Source organism: Pagrus major, chromosome 7, assembly GCF_040436345.1.
Source record: "Pagrus major chromosome 7, Pma_NU_1.0".
NCBI lineage: Eukaryota > Metazoa > Chordata > Actinopteri > Spariformes > Sparidae > Pagrus > Pagrus major.
The window spans coordinates 20,630,705-20,651,429 of record NC_133221.1 but is presented as its reverse complement, the minus strand read 5'-3'; the positions used below and the strand labels follow the sequence as shown (position 1 = coordinate 20,651,429).

Sequence of the window (20,725 nt, the reverse complement as noted above, 5' to 3'; positions counted from 1 at the left end):
CACTGTGCACATGGCGCTCAGCATAAATGAAACAGAACATTGAATAAACGCTGAACAGAGGGTGAAAGCAGTGGAGTTCTGCGAAGAGCAGCAACGGCTTGTTCTGAGAAGAGAAAACAGATCAATTTATGGGCATGGCTGAATGAAGAGTAACAGGACGTCAGAGAGACAGGTTAGCCTCTGGGGTGTAAGAGGCGTGGTTCAGGAAGAATCTGGCCAAACATGGGATAGGATGGAGAGAGTCCAGCGCTAATTAAAATCTCATTGGCAGCAGTTCCACTTGGTTTCAAGTAGGTACGACATTATCAGTTGTTAAATCACTGGATTTAAATCTGGGTTTCTTTCATGTAGATCACAAAGAATTCCACTTCCAGAGGAAAACCATAAAAAAAAAGGATTGAATCTATATTTTTTTTATAGCATGCACCCAGTTGGTTTGTCAACAATAACACACTGCAATCTCGCCACATTTTCAGGAAGGCGAAAACGGCTCGCATCTGTGTGATGCACTCGATCCAACACACATGAATACATTTTCATTTTCCGTGCAGGGGCTTTGACGGGGGAGTCAAATCCAGGTCACCTGATCCTGGTTGTGATTCTATATGGAAATTGCCTTCTTTGCCGAGGAGAGAACACATCAAGCACGGGAGAGAGAGAGAGAGAGAGTGAGTGAGAGAGAGTGAGAGAGAGAGAGAGAGAGAGAGAGAGAGAGAGAGAGAGAGAGAGAGAGATTGCGAGAAGAAGTGACAGCTTGATGTTGCCATTAGTATCGCTGGAACATCAGTTAACCTGATTTCTTGGTAGGAAAAAACAATCCAATTTCCATCCATATAATAGAAGATATAATGACATACTGAATATGTAATAATATACATTGATATTACGTCAAATGAAGGTTGTTTATGTGCACCGTTTATGGTTGAGGGGTTATGGGGAGTTACTCAAATGTTGTTAGGGGCTTTGAGCAAGTGAAATGAGAGATTTTTGGCAAAAAAAGCCCATCTTCAATGCCAAGTTCCTATTTCATCAGGTTGCAGTTTAGAAATTTTCAACAGCTTTGAATGTTCTCTTTCATGATCCACTGATCCTGGGTTTCAGTGTTAAAACTCGGCAGGGGGGGAGAACAAACCATGAAAAAGATTTGTCCCCGCGCGAGTATCAAACAGCAACTTGAGGACATTTAAAGGCGTTCACATCCATCTAATGCATACTTATCACTGGATTAAGCAACAGCCACGTTTCCCCCCTTTAACTGTCAATTGGAAAACAGGAAATGACTGCCTTTGAAAAATCGCATTGTTTCAGCAAAGCATTTTGCAGCCAAACAACACGTTGTATTCCACCCAGCATGAAATTAACTAATCAAAATTCAAGGTCCAGGAGCACATTTGGCAGCTAAAGAAAAAACTTCAAAATGGCTTTACTGTTGAGCGGAAATGAATTGATGTTCTCATTCAGGGCGATGTGAAAGTATTGCTTGTCTATTTCACAGCTTACAGGTAATTTTTTTTGTGTGTGTGAGAGCAAGCCTGGTTTCATTAAAAAATAATCATCCCTCACTTTTAGGCAATGAGGCAGAAGACAGGCATTTGAAACGACATCTGTTCCAGCCGAGCCTTTGAAGTGAAAATAGAATAAACTGAAGGTAGAGCTAATGGAATGACAAAATAGGGAAAAAAGGAGGCTAAATAATCTCCAGGAAAATTCACATGTATTCACACAGTGGAGAGAGTGATGACACTCAACAGCTTGCAGCTACAAACAATCAGCCAGGAGGACAAGGGGCATATTCTTTCATTTCTTCCTTTATTTTCTTCTCTTATTGTACGAGACGCATGTTTGTGAACTTAAAGAAGGCCAACATGAAATATCAAGGTAATACTGAAAAGAATAGAGATGAAAAATTAATGAGTGCGGCTCAAAAAAAGACTACAACAAACCCAATCTCCACTCACAACAGTGTAACAGTGTTAATAATGTTTCTACAGTAACAGCGTAAGAGGACAAAACCCCCCTCCCAGAATCAATCTGGGATTTTTCATTTGCTTTCATTTCCCCTCAACCTGTCTAATCAACATCTTCCTACATTTCCCAGAATACCTTCAGAAAAAACCCAGAAGAGTGGGTGAGAACTTTACTGCTAAAAGGTCAGTTTAAAAAAATAGTCATAATAGTGTGTATTAGGATGATTATATCTGACCAGAAAACATAAAAAACAAGAGTGACAAGTAAATTGCCCGGCTGCAACACTCATTTCCCAAACATGTATTGAGAGAAATGCAAATGCGTGAAGAAGCAGACAGGCACAGCCTCCACTGTAAATACTGTAAATGTATATATCTACATTAAGAAAGCATAATAATTTTAACATTCATCACACTAAAAACACAATCTTGTTTCAAAACCTTGAATAAATAAGTTAAGGAATAATAAGTATAAAAATAATAAAATATTTTTTGACTAGCTTTTAGTCAATTTCTTCAGCTAGTTTAAATAACTCTCATCAAGTCTTTTCTGCTAACCGTATTTGCAGATTTTTGGATTGATGATACTGAATGTCTCATGATTAAAGGTGCCATATCTAAGAATTTGCTACATGCATATTCATACTCCAAATAGGGGGCAGCATATCACCAGAGTAACCACTAACTGCTGATAATTGTAGTTTCACCAGCTAGTTAGCTTAGTTAGGAGTGTTGGTGTTATTCACTATCAGGCTCTTGAGGCTAGGAGCTTGCAGGTCAGCGTGCTAAATTCATTAGACATCTCTGCAACACAAAGAAATACAGTAAAAATGTAAAATCCTTACATATTGCAACTTTAATATTTTGTTTGGTTTTGGATAAATGTGGATAAAATGATATGTTACGTTTGTTTCTTCATTTTCCCATAAACACATTCATCTGAGTGGCTTTACTCTCCGCCTTTACAAATTATCGATGGCGATAAGCAGATATCCACCACATATCCACTGTACATTATCATGCTTATTTTCCTCGGTTTTTCTCATTCAGGCGCAGAGAACAGTAATGATTATGACAGCTGTTGTTGCCAGTTGAGAAAAAGCGAGAGTCACATCCCTTATTCATAACACAACATCTTGTGGCTGCACTGCATTCTGGTCTATTTTCTGATACTGTCAGTGGAGAGATTGGTATCTGGTCCTCTTCTCCGATGGATTTCTCCCTGTGTGACTGTTGATGCAAAATGGTGAATCTGTAAAGTAGCTCTCTGATTCTGATGTGCTGACACTGGATCCTGACGTTTGCCATTCGTTTTTTTTAGACTGTTGGACATTTATCTTCTGTCCTACAACACTGTAGCTGTGCTGGAAATATTATGATGTGACATGATTTAAAATCTAAGTTTGGACAGATATCCACAGCAATAGGAATAATACATTATTCCCAAACCTATAACCCTTAAAAAGATTGATTTATTCAGCCAAAATGTTCTCAGAAATTATAATCTGAAATTCCCTTTAGCTTCCAAGAGGACTCAATCTCCTAATAAATATTCACTATTTCAATTATGATACTGAGTGCCAGATGAGTCAGCAGGGTGAGGGAGATGCTGTAAGGTCACAACGGTAACATAAACTGCAGTGAACATGTGCAGAGGTCTGCCGTCCGTCACCGTCTTCTTTGACTAGAGCCTTAGCTTTAACTTGCAGGCCAAACCACAGACATATTTTGGTGAAAAAGTGGCAATGAAGGTGCATTAACAGGCTAACATTTCCATCACATAGAAAAATTGGCTGCACAGTGGCAAGAAGAATCCATTTTTATGTGCAAGAGATGACAAAACAGGGAAAAAGTGACAAAAAGTGAATGCGTCAGTCAGAGGATCATTTATAGACCATGTACTTGCACAATTTTGATAGCTGATTAATTGGTTTGAGTAATTAAAGGAAATACAGTGACATTTCTCAGATTTCAGCTTCTTAAATGTGAATATTTTCTTGTTTCTTCCTCTATGACAGTAAACTAAATATCTCGGGGGTTGTGAACAAAACAAGACATTTGAAGATGTCATCTTGAGCTTTGCAAAACACTGATCGACATTTTAAAGAAAATAATCAACAGAACAATTTAGAATGAAAAAAAAAAATCGTTACTTGCAGCCCTAGTCAATACAATCTCTTTTTTAAGCACGGACACCAAATTAAATTCTTTTCAACTCCTTCCTTTGAAAACTATACATCATATATAGGCGATTAAATCACGAAAGAAGTCAAACTTCTCAAATGTTTAATGTTGTCCTAACACAAGCAGAACTGTGAGGAAATACAATATTGTCTAAAACTGGCAACATTTTGATTCAAACTGGCAACTTTGTGATCACAGAACAAGTAAAGAAGATTGTGATCTGAGCAAATACTGCATGCCAGCTTTCCGCACATGACAGTTTTCAATGATTTGTACATATTTTGGTCTGTACAGAGAAAGTACTGTGGTTCAATACTCTGCTTTACCATGAGAATATTTTGTTTTTGGAGTCTGCTTTTATCCTGCACAAAAGGACAAACTGCCTTTACACAAACACTGATGTTTGAAAAAAAAGAAAGAAGCACTTTTTTCACTTTAGTTATATCTTAAAGACAAGGGGGTAAAAATGGCCAAAAACAGTACATGGCTGTTGCTAGGTGAGACCACCATGTCCTGTACAGATTGGCAGGGTCTAAATACATTTTGTACACAGCTTTACAGTTTACAAGCAAAAGATTGAACCATAGTGTCGGCCTTAGCTTGCTCATCCCATCAGCGTTTCTGTTGTCTGAGAGAGAGAGATGGAAGGGGTGTTGGATGTGGGGAGGGAGATAGGGAGGAGGGGGTAGCTGTAATTCTGAATGGACAGCGCTGCACTGGCAAGACAAGATTAGAATTGACAGCCTGATAACTGCGTCACTATCAAAACAGCAGAGACAGAGAGAGAGAGAGAGATAGAAATGAAGGAGGAAGTGAGAGAGAGTGAGAGAAGAGTGTGAGATGCAAAGGAAAAGAGAGAGAGAGAGTTGATGTAGAGAGAGCAGATAAAAGGAGGAGGAGGAGTGATGTAGAAGAGGGTTGATAACAGAAAGAAGGACGGGTGCAGACACGGAGACCGACAGAGCTTAAGAGACATGAAAATTAGACAATAAAACCAGGTGATAGTATGGCAGAGTATTAAAGTGTCCAATCACAGCCTCCTGAATATATGCATCATCATCATACACACTGAGCAGCAAAGTGCAGAGTGCTGCACGCTGTATCGATTTCAGAAGGCCATAAAAACAAACAGGAACTACTCAGAGGTGATGCACAGATACCTTTTCTCTTTGGTCATTACACCAAAGCATGATGCAGATACTGAGCGCGGCACTAAATCAAATCTGGATGCGATCCACTTCCAAAGTGTAGAACGCTTCTGTGGATTTCAAGCCAAACAACAGTAAAATGGGAAAATACACACAGCAGTGGCTTTTCAGTGTGTTGTACAGTTTGTGGGACAGTTAGTGTGCGAGCACCAACAGAGAATACACAATAAAAAACATTTTAAATGGTATTTTTTTTTGCAGGAAAATATTGTCTGAATGTGCACTTGCCTGAAGAAAGAGACAAAGTACACATAGTACTACTCAGAAGGCAATGGTGATACAGAAGAGGCTCTTTAAAACCACATTTCACCAAAGACTCCGAGTGTAAAAGTCTCTGATCAAGGACCAGGTCTTGCAGGTTGGAGATCTCAGTAAATCAATGTTTAGAAAAATTATGTAGAAACTGGGTCTACAAATGACAAACAGGAAGTGACACAAGGTAAGGGAGTAGCCAAGCTTAACAATAAATGAATGGATCTAAATGCTTGTTTTAACACCAGGAACAGACAGGGATTAGAAAGTATATCATAACTCCAATACTACTACTACTACTACTACTACTACTACTACTACTACTACTAAAATATTCATAAATAAAAATATTCATGGATTGGCCCACTACTTGTTAGCTCTGGACATATCCATCTGTCAAACAACAATAGCCTATCAATCAAAACTATTAGCTTACATTAGCGACTTGATCCAACCAGACCAAGTAGAGCTGTAGCAACAAAACCCTTAACTGTCTTAAACTGAACAAACATCCATTTAGATATTTTATGACCGTTGCTTAATTCCACCTGATGAATGTAAGTGGAACATTAACTCTTTTTTTTTTTTTTAGCTCTGTTTTGGTCTCTACCAACTACTGAGGGAAATAACTGTCTCTTTAGCTGCTAAATGCTCCACTACGTTCACCAGCCAGTCTCTTTCTATGCCTCTGCTGCCGTTCGGTGCTGATTTTAGGAGCTCTTTAACTGAAGCTGCTTTCCACGGCTAAAAATGATGTTGATGAGAGCGGTGTAAGTGAACTAGACAGTAAAGTCGCTGATCGGAAAACCAGAGGAATGACTGACAGATGCTGTCAAGCTCCTTAGAAGTTAAGGGGAACTAGAGTCTGGTGATAACACTTGATGGGCTTGTCACTGCGAGAGACCACTTTGAAATAGAAGTGATCTATTGTAAATATAAGAGTATTGATTGTAGTTGCTTAAAGCGTCAACACTGCATTAACATTAGTCTCAACGTAAATGGATCTGATACAACAACTTTAAAAGAAGAGGCTTGTGAAAGGATCAATAGCTCAAACTAACCATGACACATTATGTATAAGTGGTTCAGGATATATAATACTTACTGTGTATATACCAATATTTATTTTTCTTTTTTAAAAAATATATTTTGAATAATGTGACCAAAGAAATGCGTAACAATATGTATAAACATATATGTTATTTTGTGGTACAGTGGAATAGATCTCTTCAACAGTACAGGCACGGACCTCTCTGCACCAGCATACTGAAGAGAAGCGCAGCTTAGTGCAGCTGTTACAGACTCTAAGCCTTTGTGGGTTTATAAATAGATAAATGGCCATGGTTAGAGAAGCAGCAGTGAGAATAATGTAATTCCAAGATGCCATATATAATTTTTCTGCAATTTTCACCACCAGCTGTAACTCGCAGCCTTAAGGAAAAAAGTGGGTTTCCTGATGGCTGTGTAAGTGCAACGAAAGCGCCAGAACAAAAAAGTTATTGTGCCTCACATCTTTCATGAGCGGCTACAAAGTCAGCTGGTTTTAAAATGTAAAAGCATGTTTGTCAACTGAATCATCCATCCATTTATACACCGCAGCTTGTAAGGACTCAGGCAGAGAAGAGACGTATGATAAATGATGAATGCTATCCAAAGTTTTTCCAGACAACATTATGTTTTTAAAATCAATAACGGTTATGATGTCAGTCTGCTCTACCTGACTGCATGATCAGATGATCTTTGAGCAGAGGAGAAAGAATGCTGGAGTGGCTTTTGAGAGAGAGTAAGCAAGTCTTTGTTAAGTTTCCATAATTAGGGTAGGGGGATCATGCAGGCTTACATTTTGGTTTTTATTACATGCATTTAGTTGTTATTTAGATATCGGTTTCACCCAACATTTTCAAAGTGCCCCTGTGTGTAATGCTGTCAAGATTGTGGCCTTAAGAAATGTTGGCAAGGCAAGATGAGAATGTAAACAAAGCTGTTTGAGATCTGAATGATTCAACCTCGTCTAAACTAAGACTGCCTGTAGACGGAATCCAAAATACAAGATGCTTGTTAAAATAGTTTCTTACATCCTGTTAGTCAACTACAAGTTTCTATAAATTCTTCAAATCGTACACTGTCAGTTGTTCTAAAACTCCTGTGTTGGCCTCGTCTTTGTGTATTCCCATCATCTAGTTCAGCCTTGATGGATTAAAATATGCCTTAAAATATATACTGTGCCCTCCTCATCTGGAAGCGATTACAGCTCCATGTCAGACAGCCCATCTGTAAGCAATGAACGGGACTGCATGTCAAAGCCGCCGCACAGATCTCTGAGTAGAACCAGGCACTTGTCCAGAGAGCAGCACTCATCAAATAAAAAATACAGCCCGGCCCAAACAGTAATGAACCGGAAGTGCAGAATCATGGCGGTGATCTGAGAGACATGAAAGGACATCAGTGGGAATCGCAAGAACCTGATCCATAAAAGAGCCCATTATGGAATTTGTAACCAGTTCTGATACCATGCCATTACAAATATACAAGGTCTCTGTGATGTGGAGGATTTCATTAATGTCTTCAGACATGCAGGCTTGTGCTACAGAGCTCGCAATGTGGATTTCATTTCAACCAACATTCCCATTGCATATATTTTAATTCAAACTCGAGCCCAAAGCCGTTGCTGAGCTAAGCTGCATGATTTATCTGACTCTGGAAAATGACTGACAGCTCTGAGGAGCTCCTCCCTGCGTGCTCTGCCTAACAGCGCTGGACCTACTTAATCAGCCTAAATTGCAAAGTCGAGGCCCTTGTATTTGGTAATGTGGTGAAAACAGTGGCAAGTGAGAGCTAATTAGATTAACGGTAGTTTAACGAGCTGTTGGAGGGGCCCCCGCAGATTGGATTTTAATAAATAGTGGCAAAAGCATCTGCTATGCACTTCCTGGCTCTGCTGGCATCCTAATTGGCCCCAGTGGGTTGCTGTAGCTCAGCGCAGCACAGTGCAATTTAGGAGGAGGGGGAAAAAAAGGCAAAATGCTTATCTTCAGTCCAGGTAAGTCTGGGAACCGAAATAAAAACAGTCTTTATGATTGTAAAGCTTCACAGGCGAGGCTTTATCAACATTAATACTTCACTAATACAATTTCTAAGACTTTTATCACCACAGAACATCCACAAAATGTCCACAAAGCAGGAAGAGAGAATAAAACAGCTTTGGACATATTAATCTTTTCCTATTGTTTGTTTTCAAGATGAAATGTTCCCATGATGAGGTCTTTGTAGAGGCAACAGCATAGAGAGGAAAAAACAATTAATCAAACATGAATGAGCGACCATAGCAGGGTTATTTCCATAGCAACAGCCCGAGGGGACAACTTGAACCCTTTAATGTGAGCTGGTGATGTCTCTTTGTAAACATCTGCGCAGCAGGGGGGGGGAGAAAGCCAATGAGAGAGCCTGGCAACAGAGGCATCACAGGGCAGCAACCTCTTGGTAACAATCGAAGTTTCCATTATCTGGTGCTGAAAGGACCTAAAAGTGCTCTGAAATATTGTATTCGGGAGCATTTGAAGTTGATAAGCGTCTTTGTGCCACTGCCGTTTTGTGTCCAAAAACGTTGAGGGGGTTTACAGCTGCTCAAAACAACACGCGAATGATCAGGAAAAAGTCATCAAAGACATTTGCACAAACAGTTCCTCTTACATCGACACATCAGAGTCGTAATCTCTCTCACACTCATGCCTTACGCAACCTGCAACCAGTGGGCTCGTTCAGCCTCCAGCTGTGACCAACAGAAGGTAGAATGCAAGTGTACACAAACAATAAAAACTGCTATTATCAGGGGTCGCTCGTCTGTGGCCATGAAGGCACTAGACTAATTGTCATTTCACAAGTCTCAGATAAGGGAGGGGGGATTTGATGTGAAAGCAATCTGTTGTCTGCTAATGTGATGAAAATACATAAGAGTACAAGAGTGATGCATGAGCAGAAGAGAGAAGAGCGCCTCCGGCACAAAGCTCAGAAACTAACCTGATTGCAGTCTAAAAATGACAAGAGCAGTGTAAGTATACAGTGGTAGAATGGTAAATCAGTCAACCACAATGCTCTCAGCAAGGGGAAAGAACATATAGTTTCCAGTGGTCCGCACTCGAGTCAACAATCCAGTGTACTAAACCTCGATCAGTTCTCAGTGAAGTGCACAAAAAAAAACTGAAACAACAAAGCCAGTAACAGTCTTTGAAAGTTAAAGAAATGATGTAAATAAGGATTTATTCATCCTCCCTCAGTGACTGGGCAGTACGTGGAGCCTGGCAGCACCGCCGCTGGCACAAGCAGGTATCCATATAAACCTCTTACAAACACTCTCGTCCCCCAAACCTCAGCGGTTCCTTGGGCGAGAGTAATGGCTTCTTTGCACTGGGCTGCGCTGTGCTATTGTAGAATCACAGAGCGGTTAATTGAAACAAATGACTCTAATAATGGGACATTATCCCCACAGGCTGGCTTTGTGGTGGGCCTAATTAGCGTTGCGGTGGTGGCGAAGAGGACGAGTCACCACGCTGATCCCTCAAAGGAAGCAGCCGAGGCCCCCTTTTAAGTGGGCAGTACAGGATTCTCCTGCTCGCAGCGTGTAAAGGGTACCGGGCTTTTTTCAAAAGCAGCGTGGTAAATGTAAACATGTCTAGTCACCCAGCGGGTCCCTCTGAGGGTGAGTGCCGCTCTGTCGGCCGCTGTGCTGAGGCTGCTTTTCTTTCTTGGATGAGGAAGCTCATGACTACCCTGCATCCACACTTTATACCGGACCATCAGCAGCACTGTGCCTCCTATTGATACTATGTTTAGTTACCACAGAAGTCACTAGTTAGTACTATCTATATTATTTATATTCCCTTCATTTTTTCAGAAAACACTGATATATCTTTAAAGGTGCACTGTGTAACTGAGAAAAACTTTCATTGATTGATTTTCATGACTTAATAAACTGAATAAATAAACTGTCTTCATAGGACAGCACAATTTCATCCGCTTTGCTTTGCTCATATTTGCAGGACCCTTCTTAGTAGCCCCCTTCTAGTTTCAAACAGATTTCTGGGGACTGAGGATGGCTTTTTAAGGAAATACTGTATATTTAATAAATGAATACATTTCTGAGTTTGATTGATATTATCCTCTTAATAGTGTAAATATTAAAAAAGCAGCAAAGCAGCAAAAAGCAGCAAGATCTTTCTTGAACCCAAGAATATATTTTCTGTTCATTGACTAATTGATTAATCAACTAATTGTTGTGATTATTGCCAACTCTTCACCTCGCTGTCCTCTCGCATGTCATCACGTTCTCCCTTCCAGCGTCAATGGCCCGTAGCTAATGTGACAACATGAGATATTGTTTTCCAGATGTATTTTGATCACCGCTAAAATCTGTTTTCGCCATTCCTAATTGTTTACCCTTGTACACGATGATCCCAGAAAGTCAGCTGTAATGCAGTGTTCAAATCTCTGTGACCAAGCTGTTTTAAATATTCATTAGTCGTAACAGTCGCCTAAGGTTATTTGAATTAGCGGCATGCATATTCATGAACAGCAATGAATGAGCATTTGTTTTTAATGCTCAATCCGTTAATACTCCTCTTCATTACTCCACTGCGAACCCTGCGTGATAACCTGCACAAAACAAAGCTTTACTTTTTAAAAGCAGTCTCTTTGGAAGCCTATTTGTTTCAGTTTAAATGAAACGGGAGTGCCCTCCCAATTATCTCGCTGTCATTTCTCTTGACAACTACAAGACACATTGTTCACCCCTGTTGTGGAGTGCAGCACTGAAGGGCATCTGTCTTTTTGTGAAATGAAAAGCCACAACAGAAAACATTTCTGCTCTTACAAAAAGTGATTTATCTGGGAACGTCACCGAGATGTCATATCTATCCCAGTGAAAGGCAGCAGAGCAGGCAGGTCATATGAGATATGTCTAAAACCTACACTGGAAAAAAAGAAAAAGAAAAAAAGATTGCTGTTTCAATTTAAAAAACACTAGTAATCCAGCCGCACTGAGCATGTGAAGTCAAGTCAAACTGAAATTTGCAGCAGCTTTCTTTTTAGATAAAGTTTATTTTAAGGCAGTTCTTCTCATTAGATTGTGGACGGGGCTTGGAAAATGGAAAAGGTGATCTTCAAACATGCTGTGCACCTGAGGTCACTGTGTGGATTTCACCATGTGTGCAGTATACAACAGATTATACTTCCCATTTATTCATTTGCTTTCTGTGCATTTCCTTATTTGTCTGAATACGACTTGTCTAAGATGTTTCAGTCCAGTGTCGATGGGCTTGCTCTGATCTTTTTAATGGTTTGATTGTGCCTATATCTAACTATCCCTGTGCTGTCAATAACCGCAGCTGTCAATACAGTTTTATGTTGCTGCATTAAAATAGTTGTGGCCTTTCCACCCCGCTGTCTGTGTCCTAAATGCCAAGTGATGCAAAAAAAAATTCCTTTCACCGATTAAATGAAGTCAAATTAAGTCAAGCTCACATAACCTGATAGCAATCTGCGACTCTGACAAAGACTGATCCTGGAAGTGAAGGCACACGCATACATGCAGTAAACACACTATCTGTATACTGTAGTTGAGCATGCTACTTATGCACTGTTACCTACTGCACAGATGTACTAATGCACTCAGTCACTCTGTGCTTTATACTTGGGAAAATAAAACTCATCTCATCCTTACCTTTCTTACAAAGTTAAAGCGCCACTAATCATCTACCAATTAACCAAATGACCATGGTTAATGTGAAGTGATTGCTCTCAGTGAATTATCATCTTAACTCTTTTAGCAAATTGTTTTGGTTTTACATCCTGATAATGTACCGTTTGTTACAATCTAAACCTGTTGTAAAATCATTTTTCAGCAGCAGTAGTTAAAAAAAACAAAACAACCAACTCTGTCTGTCTAAATGTATCAACTGCGCAAGTAAGCAACTAGCTGGGGAAGTCAAACATCTAGCAGCTAAAGACCGAGATAATTTCCTAAGGGGCTGTTTAAAATTGAACTAGAGCTGAAAGGAGTTAATATTACACATATTTCCATCAGCTGGCCACTAACGTGACTCTAAATGAATGCTTAAAGGGCAAATCCACTAACTTTAGGTCTTGAAGATTACTACTGCATATGTGAAAAATGTAGTATAAAGCCTTTTGTGGATCCAGAGGAAGCTGCATGTTTTCTGATTAATTGTCTCCAGTGATGTCATTCAGTGGTTAAGTTGCATTGTGGGTAATGTAACACAATGTGACACAGCAGAACCAGAAATATCCCAAATTTTATTCTGCACACTATTCTTCCTTTGCAAAAACCTGGTGCCTATATTACCCACAATACAATTTAGCCGCTGGATGACATCACTGGAGGCAGTTTATCAGATTACACGCAGCTTCCTCTTGAGCTACAAATGTAGCTTTATACTACTCTTTTACAAATGCAGTGATACTCTCCAAGACTTGTAAACACAAATTAATGTGTTAATTGGTGGAGCTACCCTTTACCTTGCCCCGATGCTGCTGGGTGTGAATGTGGACATCTATTTGCAAACACGTCAGCAATAGTGATAATATGTCAGGGCAGCGTGTCTGCCAGCCTGCTGTGGAGTTCCTCTGCTCTCGAGTGGGCGGAAAAAAACAAAAAACAAACAACCCCTGACAACAATCAATCAATCAAACGACTGTTAATGCGGCCTGAAAAATAAATAACCAAAGCGGAATCTTCAACTGACAAATTATTTATGATATCAACAATAACTTGTCAAAATAACTTGTTACTGTCTCAACACAGCACAATGTTAAACATTGACTGCTGCTGGCCTGTCACACGTCACACGTCTTGCCAAAAATATTAATCTGGCACCACATGTTTGACAAAACTGAACAAAGTTCCCATCCGGAGTCATCTGACTCAATGTGTGACATAAACTCGTAAAACTGGCAGCTGCTTTTTTGGCAGTAGGGGCTTTCCTCCTCCCTAACCAGCCTCATTACGCCGGTAATGAGACAGGGGCTGGTGCTCTGTTTCAATATTTAAACGCGCCGGCGCCCCTCAAGGCTCCGTGTTGGGGCCGTTCTGCAAACTCCATCGCGACCCCTCATTACTGTCTGCTGGTGAGTGTCCCTCCTCCTTTATTTTTTCAAAGGGCTACATCTTGCTTGCAGCTCCACCCGGCGTAGCCTCAGCCAGACCTGAACGATCAGGGGGCTTGTTGAACACGAGACCCCTGGGTGCCACCTCTTCCCCCAGCGTCGGGGTGGCAGAAACGCTGACAGCTAAGGGTGAGACAGGGATTCTCCCTCAGCAATGTGCATTCACACGAAGGCATGTTACGTCTCACAGCATCCAGTCATCCAAGACTTTCTGCCTCGATTTAAAGGCGCTGACAGAGTAGGTCAGCGTTGCAGGGAGGAGTTAAGAGAATGTAAGAGCATTTCTGATTGACAGCTCTGTCTTTTATAAAGCCGATGTTGATCCTTCTGCTTGTTGGAGTCCTTGTAAATGGTGCAATTTAAAGTGAGAAAAGGTTCAAAACTGGCAGTTAAGACTATTATGAACAACATGCGACTGCAGCAGAGAAGATCAAACCCTACACCTGAACAAAGTGCTAAATCTTCCAGTTGAAAATAAGCAGAAAAAACAAACCTCAATGTACATCAATGTTGAAGCTCCAAAGAGGACTCATTGCATGTATTTGACACCAGTTTTATCCATTTACTACACTTTTCTATGGTGCCTGTGGAGTCATAATTAGAAAGAAAGGAGAAGGTTGTCAGACATTAAAATTAAGCTTGAAAAAAAAGGGCTCTTGCAGAGACATATGGCTATTCTGCAGGCCAGAAATCTTAAGATTATTATATAGTGAAGCCTAAATGAACAGAAATCATGCTCTTTAAAGCTTCCAGGACGAGCTGATGCAAAACTGTGTGCCTATGCAGCACGATGATGACGGCCAATCCACTGCTCTCAATCCTGTAATGATTTAACTGTGTTTGCTGTAGGATCGATGTGCGCTGAAAAAGAGAATCCCAAAGCAGGGAGAAGTTTACAGAGCTTTAGCCTTAGGCTAAATGTTGTACAAAAACCAGCAACAACATCCCTCGAGATGAAGCGTATCTGTTGCTCCAGCTGAGCTTGTACTTGTAGGAGGTTTATATGTGCACTGAAGGATAGCTTTTATTGAAGAGAAGTGTATCCTCAAGGTAACGCTGTTGACTTTTTATTTGCTTCTTCAGCGATGGTGAAAGAAGACTGTTGAACGATTAGCGCTTTGGTTTTCCAGCCATCTCCTCCAATTTCTGTCTGTGAGGCTTTTGTTAATACAGCACAACAAAGGTAAAGGCTTGTCTCTTCATTTCAGACCCCGGCTACACCGACAGCCCATTTCCATCCACCCTTATTATTCTTTAAGCATTCGGCAGACATAAATTCAATCTTCCTTATTATACCTTTATCAGTATGAAATTAAGGTTAATTGACTTTGTTGGGGAAGCATCAAATGAAACATCCCTAATGGAACCGAAATGAAAATAACGTCATCTCCAATTGCTTTAAAATATTTCTCAATATACAGCCTACTTTCCTATTCCACAGCCTCAGAAATAAGCTCCTCTTGTCCCAGGAGATAATAAATGAATTGAATCCCCCCCCCACTCCAACCCCACCAAACCCCCCACCCTCCTCCTCCTCCTTCTTCCTTATCGGTCATCTATTTTTCCAGAGTAAGCTATTACTTGCTGGGGTTGCTAGGCAACAAGAAATATTAATAGCGGCTATTATTAGCCGGGCTCTGCTAGAGTAGTACTAAAATGTGGAAGTGGGAAACATGAATGTGTTACATAAATCTCTGGACCTTTCACAGTGTGTGCAAGTCTCTGTTTGTGCGGTGATTTATTGCAATGACGGTTCATTTATGAGAAAAGGGGGTGTGAAATAAGAAAATGGAACATTACCCTGAAGGGCTATTTGAGAATAAATAATTGCAAAGGTGAAACAAAAGCTCTGTAAGAAGCAGGCACTCCCTCTCTGTTTCCTACTAAAACACTACTGGCCTGAAGGGGCTGCTTTGTTACATATACTTGTGCATGGACATCACATTAAAGAATAAAGTTAACACTGCATTCGTGCACCCTGAGCCGCAGCTTACATGATGTCTTCTACTGAAATCAACCCACCCAAATCATTATATGGGTTTTCCAGCCAGATTGACTGTAAATGCTCCAGTCAACTGCATCTTTCTCCTGCACCAAGCATATTCAGCAATCGCCAATGGATTGTGACCTAATCCTGAAGACTGGCTCTAATGGAGGCCTTACAGTAGCTACCACCCACAGAAAAAAAAAAAAATGGAGCTTGCAACTTATGCAGTTTGATTCTGAAAATCACATAAGACCTGATTAACGGAGGATAAATGCCACGGATGCTCACATTAAAGCATAAATATTCATGATGGAGGGCAGAGAGAAAAAAAGTAATATTTATGTCAGATGAAAGTATATAACGTTGAATAATTCACCACATAGGCCATCTATAATTCATCTGGTTCGATCCTATGATTAAAGCATTTGAATGTGTTCGCCAGGGGTGTTTACATGTTCGGTCTGAAGCATGTTTAACACAAGAAAAAGTCCCTTTACTGTGAGAGGGAGAGCGGGGGTCCTCGGCATCCTTTTGAAAATAAAAAGTAGCTGACAAGGAATACCCCCCCCAACCCCCTCCGTGTCAAGATTTTCTGTTCGAACCCCCCACACTCCAATCCCTCCCCGTTCCCTTTTTTGCTTTGCCGATCATAACGAATGAAAATGTGCAGCGCCGAGTTTCTTGCTCCCTTTCTTAGCTCACTTTGAGGCAATGAAATCTTTGAGTTGCGCAGCTGAATAGATATTAAAGGAGCTCTGCTGCAAAGGTCTGGGTGTTAAGGAGGCAGCAGCTCTCTGTATTTATTAATGTTGCACGTATAGACCCCGGCCCCCCTCAGACTTCTCTGTCTCAGCTTCCTTGGCCTCTAACCGGGCTAATTATTGCGCTAATAGAAAAACGCTTTGCAGTAATAAAAAAATGATCTGAGACTATTGAGAGCTGCACACAGAAGAATTAGTCATTTTGCTGTTCCATTGCTCTATATACGAGTTTGTAGCTTAAACTGAGTATCTTGAGATCAATAGTTTTTGGAGACATTTTGAAAAGACTGAACTTTCCGTGACACGCACATGTGAAACCTCCAGAGAAATTTTTCTCTGTGCTGACTTCCAGCCTCCTGACCACGAAGACTAACAGCCTACCACAGCGCTTGACTCGTACGATCATAAAGGGCTGCAGCTAAAAAGGGACGGACAAAAAGAAAGAAAGAAAAAAAAAAGCTTTACTCACCGAGTGCATAGGCCCCGAGAGGAGGTGGGTGTCCTGACCCAGCATGTTGGACATCATGAGGGCGGGCAGCTCGGGGTAGGAGTAGGTGTTGAGCAGGCCGTTGTGAGGCAGAGAGTGGAAGGGGTAACCCGACTCGTGCTCCATGAGGTGCAGCAGAGAAGGGTCGGCGTGGTTGGGGGGTGTGATGGGGGGGATCTCGTAGTCTTCATCCCCTGCTCCTCCTCCACCGCTGCTGCCTCTTCCCTGACTGGAGTAGCTCTGGAAAGGTGGAGAAAAGAACGGAATCATTGCGGAGGAACACAGCAATCGCAGCAACCTTTACACTAATTTTTACTACAATTTCAGGGTTGCAAATGGCTATTTTTCCCCAATGTTTCTAAAAAAAAGAAAGGAAATGCCAGATAGACACTTTAAAGGGACAGTTCAATCCAAAATCAAAAATACATATTTTTTCCTCTTACCTTTGGTGCTATTTATCCTTCTAAATTGTTTTGGTTTCAGTTGCAGGATTTTAGAGATATAGGCCGTAGAGATGTCTTTGGAATATAATGGAACTAAATGGCGTTTGGTATGTGGTGCTTAAAGCACAAAAAAAAATGCAATGTCTCCTCTTTCCAGTATAATCATACAGGAAGACGAACATCTACTCATGGATGGGAGGCTTGTCCTCGTGACAGCACAAGATGTAAACATTAATGGCGTCTTCGGCTGAGCTGTAAAATTAGCTAGCTCAGTTAGCTTAGTTAGCTAGCCTCTCATCCAGACCTTGTTGTGAGCAGGAACTTCATTCTACCAAACTACACCTGCCAACTTCATTACCATGAAGAAGGAAGTGTGCATCTACTCATGGACGAGAGGCTAGCTAACTAAACTTGCTAACATTACAGCTCAGCCGACGAGGACGCCATTAATGTTTACATCCCTTGCTGTCATGAGCATTAGCTCCTTGTCCATGAGTAGAGACTCGCTTTCCTCTGTGTAGTGATACGGTTGGCGGGTGTAGTTCGGTGGAAAGAAAATAGTGAAAGTGCTCACAACAAGGTCTGTGGATAATCTTGAGAAACCGGGTCATGATTTCTGGAAAGAGACTTGCTGCTGAGTCTTCAAAATGTCTTTTTTGGTGCATTCTTTGAGCAACACAAGCCGAGTGGCATCTGGTTCCCTTATATTCAAGAAAAGACATCTCCACAGCCGATTTCTCCAAAACTCGACAACTCACACCAAAATAATCTGGATGGATAAGTAGCACTACAAGTAAGAGGAAAAATATGTATTTTTCATTTTGAGGTGTACTATCCCTTTAATATGTGCGGGTAACTTAGAGTCTACAACCCACCGACAGCTATTTTTCTTTGGTATGTGGGAGGAAGCACACGGGGAAAATCCACATGAAAACAACATAGCAACATAAAAAAAGTGTGTACCTGCGTCTCAAAACAGTGCCACATTTAGTAACAGCACAAATAAAATCAGGCTCTGGTTTCAACACTTGAATCTCTAAGAAAATGTGCCCACGAGACAACATTTTAATGGCAAACAGAAGTTCAGTAACAATCTCTGAGAGAAAAGTTGACAAACATTGATACAGAGTAATTAAAAAGCTTCATAATTGGCTTTTAAAGGCACCTGTTGGTTTTTGTTGTTCAGATTTGTTTTGTGCAGCAGACACTGTACCGCAGCAGTCGATTCGGGCTGTTTTTGTGCCGAAAACAAAAATAATTAGAAATGCAAATTGTTGTGCTTAGAAAAGTGTAAAGAATTAATTCAACACAAACATACACAGCAAATTAATTAGAGTTCGACAACAACAACAGCTGCTGTACAGAGTAATTTGCTTCAGAAATCTTGACAGCTTTAAAGCAACATCCTGTCAGCCTGCACGCCTTTAAAATACAGTTAATCAAATTCATTAAGTGGGAAAACACCAGCGACACTCACTTAGAGGCTTTTTCATAATCTCATAATTATAGTGCCAATCATGCTTTTTAGAAATAGAAAAGCTGGACTAAACAAACCTCATATTCCTCACTGTGAAATGTATCCAGTGTGTCCAAATGACCCCCAGCAGGTAAAAAAGCACTGGTTTTATGGCACTAATAAGGTGATACATGAGCAGAGCCTGTGGTTGTCTTTTCCAGGGCCTATCTTGACATAATATTGCGCCGAGAAATATGGTTTTGTGCTCTCAAAAAGCATACTGAGGGTATTCACCAGGGAATGAAAAGCAATTTTGTCAGAGGCAATCTGATGCCAACTCCCCTTTATAATGACTGAAGAAAATTAATCATCACAAATAATATTCCAGTGTCAGCCATTCAAGAGCTTTTTAATAGAATTTTTATTATTCATGTCTCGTGGTACACATCAACTAGTCCGTTCTGCAACATTTCAGAAATCAATTCAATATCATCTTCGTGTAGGCTGTCATCTCGCCTGCCAGTGCAGCAATTCATCTTGCAAACAAATACTTTTAGCAAACAAATGGCAAGAAACGACGAGGAGCAGCTACAATGTCCCCACCAGCAGAACTGGTGCTTGAAGATAGGATAAAAGTCTCATAATGTGCAGTATCATTAGGGAGAGAATAATAATAATAAAAGGGAGTATGTTTACTATCAGGGGGTGATGTGCTATTTTTCTCTTCCCATAACACTCGCTCCCCTCGTTTGGTGCTTGCTCAGAAATATTATCACTGACAGTTCCTTTTCCCACGATAAAGGTTTAACAAATGTCTGTCTCTTCGTTGTCTAACATTTATTATTGTTGTCATTTGTTATTATTGTTAACAAGCATATGCGTTAGGTTTAATTCTATAAAAGATAAATACAAATCTGGCTGGTTCGTGCATTTATTTCTGACTGTATAAAGTATGATTTGTGTCCAGGTACTCTACATTAAACATATATATATATATATATATATATATATATATATATATATATATATATATATATATATATATATATATATATATATATATATATATATGTACAGCCATAGATAGAAAGAAAATCTAGGTAAGGCCAGAACACGAGGCGATACCACTGTCTCTATAATGCTGTGCAGGGAGGTGCAGGATTAGAGATGAAATGGTTAGCCGACTAGAGCTGCAATGATTAGTCGATTGAAAGAAAATTAATCTGCAAATATTTTGACAATTGTTTAATCATCATCATCAATTGTCATTTTCCTAGCAAAAATGTATTGGTTCTGGCTTCTTAACTATGAAGATTTGCTATTTTTCTTCGTCATTTATGATAGTAAATGAATGTCTTTGGCTTTGGACTGTTGGTTGGTCAAAAGAAGCATTTTGAAGACGTCATTTTGAGCTCTGGGAAATTGTGGTGAGCATCTTTTCACAATTCTCTGACAATTTATAGCCCACAAGATTAATTGATTAATTGTGAAAATAATCGTCAGATTGATCTATAATGTAAAAAAAACATTACTTGCAGTGAAAAGTTTAATAAAACTGCAATTATTATGGCAATCAAGCTGGTGCCACAAATTTGCTGGTTCTAGCTATTCAAGAGCAAATATTTACACCTCATCTTGGACTGATGATGACTTTGTGTATCAAGACATTAATTATATATATATATATATATATATAAAATAATTATAGAAAATAACAACAATAAAAACGTATTGTTAGTTGCAGCCCTGTGTGAGAAAAAGCAGAAGAAAAAACCTATAAACTACATAACATTGTATTTATT

The 20,725-nt window shown here is 40.1% G+C and overlaps 1 protein-coding gene across 2 annotated transcripts in view; it reads right to left on the bottom strand.

Moving 5' to 3' along the window:
• LOC140999153 (TOX high mobility group box family member 2-like) overlaps positions 1–20,725 on the bottom strand; it is an 88,987-nt gene that overhangs the window by 11,989 nt on the left and 56,273 nt on the right. For both annotated transcript variants that reach the window (XM_073469429.1, XM_073469430.1), the window contains one exon: positions 17,007–17,264. In XM_073469429.1, the coding sequence (XP_073325530.1) occupies positions 17,007–17,264 (258 nt within the window). The remainder of the gene's footprint in view (positions 1–17,006; positions 17,265–20,725) is intronic.